This window comes from Delphinus delphis, chromosome 12 (assembly GCF_949987515.2).
Source record: "Delphinus delphis chromosome 12, mDelDel1.2, whole genome shotgun sequence".
In the NCBI taxonomy this organism is placed as follows: domain Eukaryota; kingdom Metazoa; phylum Chordata; class Mammalia; order Artiodactyla; family Delphinidae; genus Delphinus; species Delphinus delphis.
The window spans coordinates 69,313,502-69,325,154 of record NC_082694.2 but is presented as its reverse complement, the minus strand read 5'-3'; the positions used below and the strand labels follow the sequence as shown (position 1 = coordinate 69,325,154).

The 11,653-nt window shown below is 55.5% G+C and overlaps 1 protein-coding gene across 4 annotated transcripts; it reads left to right on the top strand.

The window, feature by feature from the left end:
* Positions 1-81: 81 nt before the first annotated feature.
* Positions 82-11,645, top strand: KHK (ketohexokinase). 4 transcript variants are annotated; one of them, XM_060026949.1, is made up of 8 exons: positions 82-687; positions 4,488-4,604; positions 6,923-7,057; positions 8,909-8,981; positions 9,713-9,859; positions 10,890-10,978; positions 11,210-11,273; positions 11,360-11,645. In XM_060026949.1, exons 1-8 carry the CDS (start codon positions 596-598, stop codon positions 11,381-11,383), a joined length of 741 nt encoding a protein of 246 aa, XP_059882932.1. In that variant the 5' UTR covers positions 82-595; the 3' UTR covers positions 11,384-11,645. The 4 variants fall into 4 exon arrangements, with proteins under 4 accessions (XP_059882932.1, XP_059882929.1, XP_059882930.1 ...); XM_060026946.1 differs by lacking the exon at positions 6,923-7,057 and adding an exon at positions 6,601-6,735 and having other exon boundaries at positions 11,116-11,273; XM_060026945.1 differs by having other exon boundaries at positions 84-687; positions 11,116-11,273.
* Positions 11,646-11,653: the final 8 nt, after the last annotated feature.

Here is an 11,653-nt window from a genome sequence, read left to right as displayed (position 1 = left end):
GCTCAGCGGCGGAGGCGAGGCCTCGAGCTGGGATTGGCTGGGTCTCGGGGGCGGGGCGGGACAGCGGGGACCGCGCCAGCCGCGGCTCTGGATGCCGGGGTCCGGGCCGCAGCTGCGAGGCCAGACTCAACACCGCGGGCCTAGAGTCTGGAGAGGGAGCCGCGGGTGCAGGAGAGGGCGGGACAAGCGATGCCTTTCTGCTGCACTTTCTCTTGGCATTCATGAGGTTGCCTAGCTGCGCTTCAGAGAGATTTGTATTAGCTCGGAGTCCGTCTGACAAGTGAGGAAACTGAGGGCGAGAATTTGAAGGCGTAGCCATCTCCTGGGCCACGCAACCTGCTAAGGGGAGGCCAGGGACCAAGACCGCGGGGTCTGCACTCCCAGGCCCGCTGGGGTCGATGCGCGTGGGGAGCAAGAGCCCGGCTCCGTCCTCTGCACCTCGCCGCTGCAGGAGGCTCCTTGGAGGAGGAGCTCGGGACGCGGAGGAGGAGCCAGTACAGACTCTGGGAGCTGGGACACGATTCTCCGGGATAAGAAGCAGAGCCCGGGAGGAACCCCGTCAGCCGAGCGGGCAGAAATCTCCGGGAGCAGCATCATGGAAGAGAAACAGATTCTGTGCGTGGGGCTAGTGGTGCTGGACATCATCAGTGTGATGGACAAATACCCGGAGGAGGACACGGACAGCAGGTAGGGGCGCCCGGGCCCCTCGGAAACCCTAGGGGCCGCTGCAGCCCCGCGTTGTGCCAGGCGGCCAAGACCAGAGGGCTGCGGAGCAGGGGGTGGGGGGGCCGGGGGGCCCGCAGCGAGGCCTTGAGAGTCGCCTTGGGAGCTGGTGCCCCCTGCCCTCTGCCCGGGACCTGGGGAAAGAATTGAGGCCTTTAGTAGTAAGATCCAGGCTTTGGATAGCGTTGTGTTCTCCAGTTCCCATTTCAACCCTGGGACCGTGTCAGACATCATTATCCCCATTTTACCGAGTAGGCTAAGCAAGTAAAGACCCTGAGGGACGCAGTTATTTATCCACGGGCACACAGCTAGGAAGGTGCAGAACCAGTTTTTTTCTTTTTAACGAGAACTGTGCACTTGCCTATCACCAGCATTTACTTCTAATTTATTTACCACATATATATCTCATCTGTGTCTTTAAAAAAATTTTTTTGAGGTAGCTTACAATAAGAAGTATGTGCAGTTAGACTGTTCAAGAACTTTCAAAACCATGGTGTTCAAGCTTCCCTGTAGCTCGGGGCTTGCTGGCACGGCAGGCAAATTTGGAGATGCTGTGAGTTATGGGTAGAGCTGGCTCATGAGCCACACAGACTTTTCCCTGGTGCCGAATTCCAGAAGTTTACCAGAAGTCCTATTTCCAATACTCAGTGAACAGCATAGTGGAAGAGACCCTTCTTGGTTGTCTGGTAGAAGTTGAAAAGTCATTTGTTGGTTCCCGTATTTACTCTTGATCACCCTTACACTGTGATCCCGAGACACTGCTGTGTGGTGGAATCCGTGGCTGTCTCTTGGTGCAGTCTAGTGCTCAGAATACGGACAAGAACTGCTTCTTGGCCCTCACTTGTCTCAGCCAAGAACTGGATGAAAGGCGAGTTCAAGATTGAACTCGGGAAGGACACTACAGCAACCACAGCCAGGAGGCTCACTGAGGGCAGAGCCCCCGGCATTCTTCAGGCCATGGGTCCACACAGCACTGTCACAGGCATTGTTACATAGTTTCCTCACAGCAGCCCATGGGAAGCGTGTAAGGATCAGTTGCTCCTCTCTTTAGAGACGAGGAAGCTAAGGATTTGGAGAAATTAGACAATTTCTGTAAGGGGCCACGTAGTTGATGAGTGGCAGAGTGGTGGTCACAACTCAAGCGTCCTGATGCTAGTGTTCCAGCCCTCCGCCCTCTCTAGTGCTCCCTGTTCCTATTTTTTTTTTTTTTTTTTGGCGGTACGCGGGCCTCTCACGGTTGTGGCCTCTCCCGTTGCGGAGCACAGGCTCCGGACGCGCAGGCTCAGCGGCCACGGCTCACGGGCCCAGCCGCTCTGCGTCATGTGGGATCTTCCCGGACCGGGGCACGAACCCGTGTCCCCTGCATCGGCAGGCAGACTCTCAACCACTGCGCCACCAGGGAAGCCCCTCCCTCCCTGTTCCTTGGCTGCTGCCCGCCTCATGGAGTTGACCTTTTGCTTTGGGCTGCTTTGTTTGACAGAGGTGACAGCCCCTGGCAAAAGGTGCAGGGACAGTGGGAGGAGGCACAAGGGTATGCTGCCGTGTGGCCCTAGCCCACCTACCAAGGTCAAGCCAGCCCCAGGACTTGGTGGCCAGTGAGGAGGCAAGTTTACTTTCCGGAGAACAGTGCAAATTCTGGGGCTCCAGTTTCTCTAGGAACTGTGGAGGACCTCCAGGGGACCCAGAGCACTTGCTCTGCTGGAGCTGAGTCCCGGTGCCTTTGAGCTTACTCATGTTGGAAGGCTGGGACAAGAGCCTGCTGGTCCCACCCTGACGGGAGCTGGTTCCGACGCTGGGCACTAAGCAAGGTGCCTCTCTGAAGAGACCCTCTGTGCTCCCTGCGCTTGAGGGAGTATCTCCCTGCTCCCCCAGACCCATGGCTCTGCTCCTCTGTGGAGCAGTTTGGTTGTCCACAGGGCCTCTCTCCTGTGCTCCCATCCCACCCAGCCCAGCTCCTGGACTCTGTCTTGCCTCCCCGATGGGCAAACCTGAGTGGGGACACAGTCCTTCCCAGCATCTGAGCCCCACCTTTCCCAGGCTCTCTCCATAGGCAGCCGAGAACTGCCACCTGGAACTCGGCCAGACCCCTGAGGAATGGCCCTGCCTCCCAGAGTCCTGGCTGAGAAGGACCTTCCGGAAAGCATCTTCATGCTCAGCAGAGCATTTCTGCACAGAAAGTTGGGTGTCAATATAACTTTGAAGGGTTTCCACAGAGTAGAACTGTATACCCTTTCCCTGAAGCCGCAACAAGCTGGGACCCAACTACTTTCCATTCAGAAACCACTTGCAGTGGTTTGGGGTCAGGAGACCCGGGTTCTGGTATCAGCTTTGTCATTAACTGTTGTTGGGCAAGTCCAGTCCCTCCAGGCTTCTCCTCTCTTCTCTGCATGAAAATTTCTCTAAAGCTCATAGCTTGAGAAATGTTTGACCTTTTGCAGATTAGTATCCTTCTTTCTAATGAGATCGTGGTCCCCTTTTCCCAAGGCTGAAGGGAACTTCAAGGTTAAGCTTTGTGTACAAATATACCCTAGCCTAAAAATTCTACTTCATTCATTTCTCTTAATTAGTAGTTCTTCGGTACTTGTTCCCCTTATCGTAAGCTGCCACAGTTATTATTATCCTTTTTGGAGATGGAAGCATAGAAATAACAGCCTGTACTGTTACCTCACAGTATTATTGGAGCACAAATGAGAAATCATTCAGGTTCTCTGACCATGTATGCATGAGTTATCATTTTTGTTGTTGATGATGACAATGAAGCCCTTTAGGTGTATCTTGACTTAGTTTCCTTTTGTTAGATTTTCAGTAAAGATGGAGAAAAAAAAAAGGAAGAAAAAAAAGGTAACTATGCACTGTGATGGATGTGTTAACTAACCTTATTGTAGTAATCACTTCACAAAATATATGTATATCAAACTCATCACGTTGGGGCTTCCCTGGTGGCGCAGTGGTTGAGAGTCCGCCTGCCGATGCAGGGGACACGGGTTCGTGCCCCGGTCAGGGAAGATCCCACATGCCGCGGAGTGGCTGGGCCCGTGAGCCGTGGCCGCTGAGCCTGCGTGTCCGGCGCCTGTGCTCCGCAACGGGAGAGGCCACAACAGTGAGAGGCCCGCGTACCAAAAAATTAAAAAAATAAAAAATAAATAAATCATCACGTTGTACACCTTCAGCTTTCAGAACGTTATATGTCAATTATATCTCAATAAAGCTGAAAAAAAAGGAGAAACAAACAAAAATGGAGAAAAACTGGTTTTCACTCACTGGTCTTTTTAACTTTTGTCATCATAAAAGTTACCACACACAACTTTCTTAAATGATCACAATGTCCGGGTTTGCTTCCTGTCTTAATTATTTTAATCTGAGTTATTACTGAAGTGGTCTCTCCTAAGACAGGAGCAGCAGGAGATTTGCCACCTTTGAGAAGAGGCAGCTCTCAAGGAGGAGGCTTGGTGGGGGGGTCCCTGTAACAGAGGAGGAAGTAACCCAAAGTCAATGAGACCCTCAAATTGTGATGGGCCCAACTGAGTACTTTCCTGATGTCATAAGAGTAGGTGAAAGATAGAAATGAATCACTGTGAGCTTGAATTTAGCCTGGGCTGGGGAATAGCTGAGCCTCTTCCCTTTGCTGAGCCTAAGGCTGGCCTGGATGCTTTCTGAGGGGAATCGCCTGGCTTTTACATCCTGCGGGCCCTACTCAGGGCTCAGCCCTGCTTATCCCAGCCCCAGCCTGCTGGAGCTGCAGGGACCCTCCTTGTGTTTTGCAGGTGCTTGTCCCAGAGATGGCAGCGTGGAGGCAACGCATCCAACTCCTGCACTGTCCTCTCCCTGCTTGGAGCCCCCTGTGCCTTCATGGGCTCGCTGGCCCCGGGCCACGCTGCCGAGTAAGTGGAGGGAGCAGGGGAGGGTGGCCCACAGGGTGGGGGGAGAAGAAGGAAGCCTTGGCCCTGGGTGGGCGGTCTCTGAGAAATGGTTTGTGGCCACCAGAAATGGGTGGGGCGTGGGGAGTGGAGTACCGGCAACCCAGACCCTCCCTGGTATGGCTTATCTGCTGCTCAGTTGTTAATGCTGCTCCTGTTAAAGGTTTCATTTTCACAGCCTGTTTCCTTGGCCAGTCCCTGGAGCCTGCTTCGGCTTCCCACCTTCTCCTTCCTTGTTTCCAACAGACTGTCTGCGGTGGATGTGACTTTGCCCTTCTCAAGTCCCTAATCCTGCCTGTCCTTTTGGCAGAAGGCAGTTAGGGACATGCTGTACCTGCCCTCTCAGGGATGTCCTGCATCCACGGTCCCAGGGTCCAGGCCTGCAGTTTCTTTCCCAGCTGAGGGGGCAGGGCCAGTGATTGTGTCCCCGTTGTTCACTGAAGCAGCGAGAGCTCCCTGCCCAAGGACACCCCAATGCCACGTGCTAAAGCTGGGCCCAGCCCCATGCCTCCCAGCTCATCGGCTAGGAGGCTGCAGCTCGTAGTGGCCCACACGCTTCCTCTATGTTGGCTGCTGCAGGGACCCAAGAGCCCTTTGACCCCTGGCACTGCCAACTCAGCAAGCGCTTATCAGGCGGTGAGGCCCACTTTGCCCACTGTGGGCACAGGGGCAGGCTGCCAGGTTGCTGGCCTGTAAAGCACAGCCCTTTGAACCCTGGTTTGAGCGGGGCTGGTGCCAGAGCCCAGCCCCAAGCCGCAGCCAGATTCCCTTCCTTATGAACTGGCACGAGAGCCTGCCCTGTGATGTGGGACAGAGGGAGCCGGAGCCAACAGCTGCTCACTTGTCAGCCCTCGTCAGCAGCTGCCTTCCCTCCCAGCTAGAGCAAGACCGTGCCTCTTGCTTTGGGGTGGTGGACCCACCTTTGTGTGGCAATCATGCTGATAGCTGGGCCATTCCAAATTCTCCCCATGTGTTCAACAAACACTGAATGAGCACCTACCATGTGCCTGGCACTGTGGGTGCAAAAAGTTATTTGGCAAAAACCAAATCATATTCTCCATGCTGTGGGAAAGCTACTATTTAAAGGATCCTTGAGACGTAAGGCAAGGAATGATGCCCCGATGTGGTACCTCTATACAGATCTGTATTGTGCAGCCTTGGTGTTGCCGAAAGTGGGGTTCAGCCATAGTGAGAAAGGCCAGGATGGTGGCTGGACTGCTGGGCGTAGTGGCCACAGCTCATTTCCAAAGAGCTGGGAGGGATGGGTGGCCTCCTTGTTCTGCTGGTACAGTCTTCCTGAAGGGCCACCCCCCGGCTCACTCTGATTGGAGTGAGAGTCCTGGACCCGGTCCATACTGAGGGGCCTCAGGCACTGAGAGGGCTTGCCACTGTGGAAGGAGCGGGCAGTGAGCAGGGCCACCGAGGCAGCACCACTTCCTGGCTGGGCATCGTGGAGGCAGGTGTAGAAGGAGAGGAATCACGTTAGGACCGGAAGGACTTCAGAGAGTGGAGCACCATGGGGATAAGCAAGCAGAGGGCACCTGGGGGACAATGTATCACCTTGGTCATTATTAATACTGCCTGGGCCTTGCGTGATGCGGGCCACAGTGCCCTCACCTGCTAGGTTCAAACAGGGTGCATGTTCTAGGTCCCACATCTACCCCATCTAGCTTTATGAACGTGAGCAAATCCTTTCCAGCTTGAGTCAGATTGAAGGACAGGGTCAGGGTTGGAGTTTGCTTCAGTCAGGACCTAAAAGAATGTCCCTTAGGGTTTTTCTCACTAAGCTCCAGCCATGCTCTCCTGCCTCTCCTGCCTCCACACAGCCTGTGACAGTGACTCCCAGTCCCATCCTAGCCCCTGTGCTTGCACCCCAGGGTCCCCGGTGGCCCTGCCACCTACCCTCCAGTCCCCAAACCCCCGTCGAACTGCGCCTCCCCGGGTTACTCCGCCCTGGCAGTTTTGTCCTGGACGACCTTCGCCGCTATTCCGTGGACCTACGCTACACGGTCTTTCAGACCACGGGCTCCGTCCCCATTTCCACAGTCATCAGCAGCGAGGCCAGTGGTAGCCGCACCATCATACATGCCTACAGGTTTGTACATCTGTCTGCGCCTTGCCAGCTGCCGCCGCCATTGCCGTCACTCAGCTCCCAGAGCAGGACCCTCTCTCCAAGACCCGCGTGCTCCGGCACCGCTCCCCACCCCGCGGGAGGTCCAGGCCCCTGGTAGCCTCTAATCTGTGTCTCCTTGCCCTTCCCTTGGCTCGGGCTCCACCCCAAGCTTCCTGGTGGCTGACTTCAGGCAGCGGGGCGTGGACGTGTCTCAGGTGGCCTGGCAGAGTAGCGGGGAAGCCCCATGCTCTTGCTGCATCGTCAACAGCTCCAATGGCTCCCGTACCATTGTGCTCTACGACACGTAAGGCCCCCTGGCCTGCCCTGCCACAGCCCACCAATTAGCTCCCTCACTTGCCACATGGGCAGCCCACTTGCCCACCCTCTGTGGCCTCTCTCTTTGTACCAGAAATTGTCCCTATGCCAAACTGTTCAGTGATTTCGGAATTGTTCTCAATTAGGGGAGAAGTGAGGTGGGAAGGGATGGGCTTTGCTCTGCCTGGCGACTTGGCCTTGGTCAACACCAAGGATGGGCGGGCAGGCCTGTGCAAACTGTAATTTATGATGTGATTCGTCCATAATCAGCCAATCAGCAGCCTGGGTGTGAGATGGGGAAATTGTTCTGAGGACAGAGGGATGGGAGATGTGATTCAAACCATCTTGAGCCCTGAAGGGGGCCCACTGGGGTTTCCAGGGTCAGCCCCAGAGTTGCCAGCCTGCAGCATGGCACCAGGAGCTGAGGTTTGGGTGTTCGAAAGAGATGAGCAACCCCAAAGGTCCCAGCATAATGAAGCCAGACCAAATGCCACACACCACTCGCAGCCATTGCTGAAGGAGGGAAGGGGAACACTGGCTCAGCAGAACAGGGCCATCTGACGTGTTGCTAACCTCGGGCAGGGCAGGGGCATCCCTTTAGGGTCCCAAGCTTCCAGGGAGAGACCCCTTCTCATCTCTCCAGATTCCCTCCTGAAAAATCTCAAGAGGTTTAGTTTACTGAGAAACTAGGGTGTGCCAAGTACTCTGTTAGGGCAGAGATGGCCCAAGCCCAGCTGCCCTGGGGTTCTGACTGTCCCTGCTGCCCAGCACGACCACTGAACCTGCGGGAGGGGCAGTCATCCTAGAACAAGATTTATAACCAGTGGCCCTGGGCTCTTTGTGTCCCAATGAATGAGTGGGTAGGCATACATGCTAGACACGATCTTCCCATTGGGCAACCCTAGTCATCTGCCCATTAAGCAACAATCTGTAGCAGCTTTGATCAGGGACACAACATGGGTATTCACGGGAAGGGAGGGAGAGGAGCTCCAAGGAGAAATGTTTATTGCCCACGGCCTCAGTCCAGGCATATCCACACACATTATCTCCAGCTGCAGCAGGCCTGCGGGGCTAGGGGTTCGGTCCCATTTACCGAAGGGGAAGCACCTCAGAAAGGCCACAGTCACCCAGCTAGTTAAATCGAAGTAGGATTTGGCGCAGAACATGGAGGGGAGGACACTGGCTGTGTGTAGGTCTCTGGCCAAGGAAGGTCAAGGCGGACCCTTCCCAGGTCTCCACACCTAAGTCGGCCAAAAATAAACTCATTCTCAAGCACCAACCTTGATCCCAGGGCCATAACATGGAGCTGCCAAACTCAGGACAGGGCTGCTGTCACCACTGGGGTGCCTGAACTGAGAGGACCCAGACCCGAGCTCCAGGCAGAACGGCGCGGCCTTTGGAGTTTCCCAGGGCACTGCGTGGTGGTAGCTGTGTGTGCTGCTGGCAAGAGGAATTCTGGGAATTGTAGTCCCTGGTGCTCTGAAAGCATTTTGGGAGATATGGTCTGCAAGGCACGCAGAACTGGTCCCTTGCTTGACATATGTGGTGGTTGAGTTTGCCCTTAGATAATATCACAGCCTCAAACACAGGAAGGGGCATCCTAGGAAACTGCCTGCAGCCCCCTGTGTGGATGGAGCTGAGCAGGGCAAGGAGTGGTCTCGAGTTTAGCCTGAGACAGGGTCTGTCCTGGAGCCAAGCCTCAGAAGCATGTGCTATAGATTCAGTTTCCTGCCATGCTGCAGGCAGCGCCAGGCATAGGGGCCCTAGCAGCCAGTTAGAGATCCTGGCCCTGGCTGACCTCACCATGCCCCTTCTCTGTCCTTTCTGTCCTGCGACTCAGGAACCTACCAGATGTGTCTGCTAAAGACTTTGAGAAGGTTGACCTGACCCGGTTCAAGTGGATCCACATTGAGGCAAGCCCTGCCCTACCTGTGTTTTGAGGGCCTCAACCTGCCAGCCCCTCCACATGTTCTGCCTTCTTCTTGGTTTCTTTGAACCATGAAGTACCTTAGAGATCAATGAATCCAACCCCCCTCACCCACTCTCCATCCTCCTTCTATGTTTTCAGGTGGAAACTAAGGCCCAGAAAGACTGGGTGATTTTCTCAAGGTCACACAGCAAGATGTAGGTGCCAGAAGCAGGGTGCTGGCTCTAGGCAAAGTCTGGTGCTTCCTGTGTTACAGGCTGCCCCACCTCCTCTGGACTTGGCCTCTGGCAGGAGCCTGGCTGTGGGAGGCCTGACCTGTTACCTCTGGGGAGGCAGGAATGGGAGGGCCTGACCCAGCTCCCAAATAAAGGGAACTAGAATCTTCATTCCAAGAGAAGTTTTGGAGTCTAGGTGGGAGGAAACCTTGAGAAGTCCTGAGTTCTAATCCTAGCCCTGTCATTTAATTTATTGTAGGTCCTTAGGAGAGTCTCTCTTTTATTCTTTCGTCTTCTCATCTGAAATGGGAGGGCTGGTCAATAAGGTCTCCAAGGTCCAGAATAGCACTAGAATTTTGAGACTTAGGTTGGGTTTCCGGCCCAGCCTTCCTGGCCCCTCTCCCCCCTCACCCATGGTTCCAGCAGGGAGGGAAGAATGAGGCAGAATGAGACCAGCGCCCAGCTGGTCCTGAGTTGCCTGCCCTGCCCTGCTCTGCCCCAGGGCCGAAATGCATCAGAGCAGGTGAAGATGCTGCAGCGGATAGAACAGCACAACGCCAGGCAGCCTCCAGAGCAGAAGATCCAGGTGTCTGTGGAGGTGGAGAAGCCGCGAGAGGAGCTGTACCAGCTGTTGGGCTACGGAGACGTGGTAAGCATCCCCCACGGCCCCCCACCTTGCCACATCCAGCTTAATTTGGTCCTTAAAGGGAGTCCGAGTGTCCCCTTGTCCTGCCTGTCACACTTAGGGCGGCACTTTGCGGCTTGGTGATATTGGCAGGTGGGGGCAAAGCAGAGGCAGACCTCTAGCTTAGGGCTCTAGTGCAGGCCTCAACAGCGGCCAAGGAGTAGAATTTCTCCAGCCCAGCGGGCGCATAGGTATGAAGGCAGCCAGAGGGCTTGGTCAAGGCCAAGACAGCCAGCCTCAGGGCCAGCCTGCGTGGAAGCCTCCCCTCCCTGGGCCTCCTGTCTTTTCCTCTGTCAAATGACAGGATGGGACTGTTCTCCGAGGTGCCCTCCAGTTCTGTAGGGGGTGAGGGAGGATGGGAAGGGGGCTTGCGCATGGTAAGTGTGGAATGTACGTGGAATCGGGATGATAATCTAGCATCACAGTGGCAGCTCGTTGGGCCTCAGCCTTGGTTGCACGTTAAATGATGTGGATGCCTGAGCCCCACCCTCATTTTTTTTTTTTTTTTTTTTTAATTTGGTTGGTAGAGGTGAAGCCTGGGCTGAAGTATTTTTTAACAAAACACCCTGGTGATTCTAATATGTAGCTGGTGTTAAGGAAGCTCTAGAACCCCTATCCCTTTGTTTTAAAGATGAAGAAATCAGACCTAGAGGGCATAGCTGTATGCGGAAAGCCAAACAGAACAAAAACCCTCCTGAAAGCCGTGGTTTCACCTGCCAGTTGTAGATTGCGCCCCAAGATGACCTCAAGACTCACTCTGGGTTTTCAATTGTGAGGAAATTCGTTGATCTTAGAATAGGCCGGGGCTTTCGTGTCACAATTTACATGGCTGTTTTCTAGCATATCCTGAGCAAGTATGAAAACGTGTTCCTGAGGGACAGCGAGATGCTACTTGGGGGTTTAGGTGGCCACGATGGAGGAGCAGGTTGCTGGTAGTGAGGGACAGCTGGGGTAGAGCTCAGCTGACTGTCAGCCTCTCTTCCACTGCCCACAGGTGTTTGTCAGCAAAGATGTGGCCAAGCACTTTGGGTTCCAGTCAGCGAAGGAGGCCCTGAGGGGCCTGTACGGTCGCGTGAGGAAGGGGTGAGCTAGCGGAAGCCAGGCAGCGGCCCGGGTACGGGGAGTGAGGGAGCCTGGCCTCCAGGGTCTGCCCCGGGGAGGGATAATGAGGCTGGGGGCCAGGGCTGGGCTAACACCCAGCTGAGTGGAGGGTGTCACAGGGCTACGCTGGTCTGTGCCTGGGCTGAGGAGGGTGCCGATGCCCTGGGCCCTGATGGACGGCTGCTCCACTCCGACGCTTTCCCACCGCCCCAGGTGGTGGACACTCTGGGGGCCGGAGACACCTTCAATGCGTCCGTCATCTTCAGCCTGTCCCAGGGTGAGTACCCCAGCAGCAGGCCCAGGGCCGGGGCCTGCCCCTGCCCAGAAGGCCCGGCTGATCTGGCTACTCATCCCCCCCTCCAGGGAAGAGCATGCAGGAGGCACTGAGCTTTGGCTGCCAGGTGGCGGGCAAGAAGTGTGGTCTGCAGGGCTTCGATGGCATCGTGTGAGTGCCCTGTGGCAGGAAGCACCGGCTCACATCCCCGCCCCGGGCCAGCAACACTGGCTGCCGTCGCCCTCTCTTCTCTGGCCAGCTGGCGTCAGGCTGCCTTGCCCCCCCAGGCAGATGCAGGCTGTGGGAGGGCTCCACCTGTGACCTGGCATCTCACATGGCAGAGCTGCAGAGCAAATAAATCTCCCCCAGAGCCAGCTTCCTTC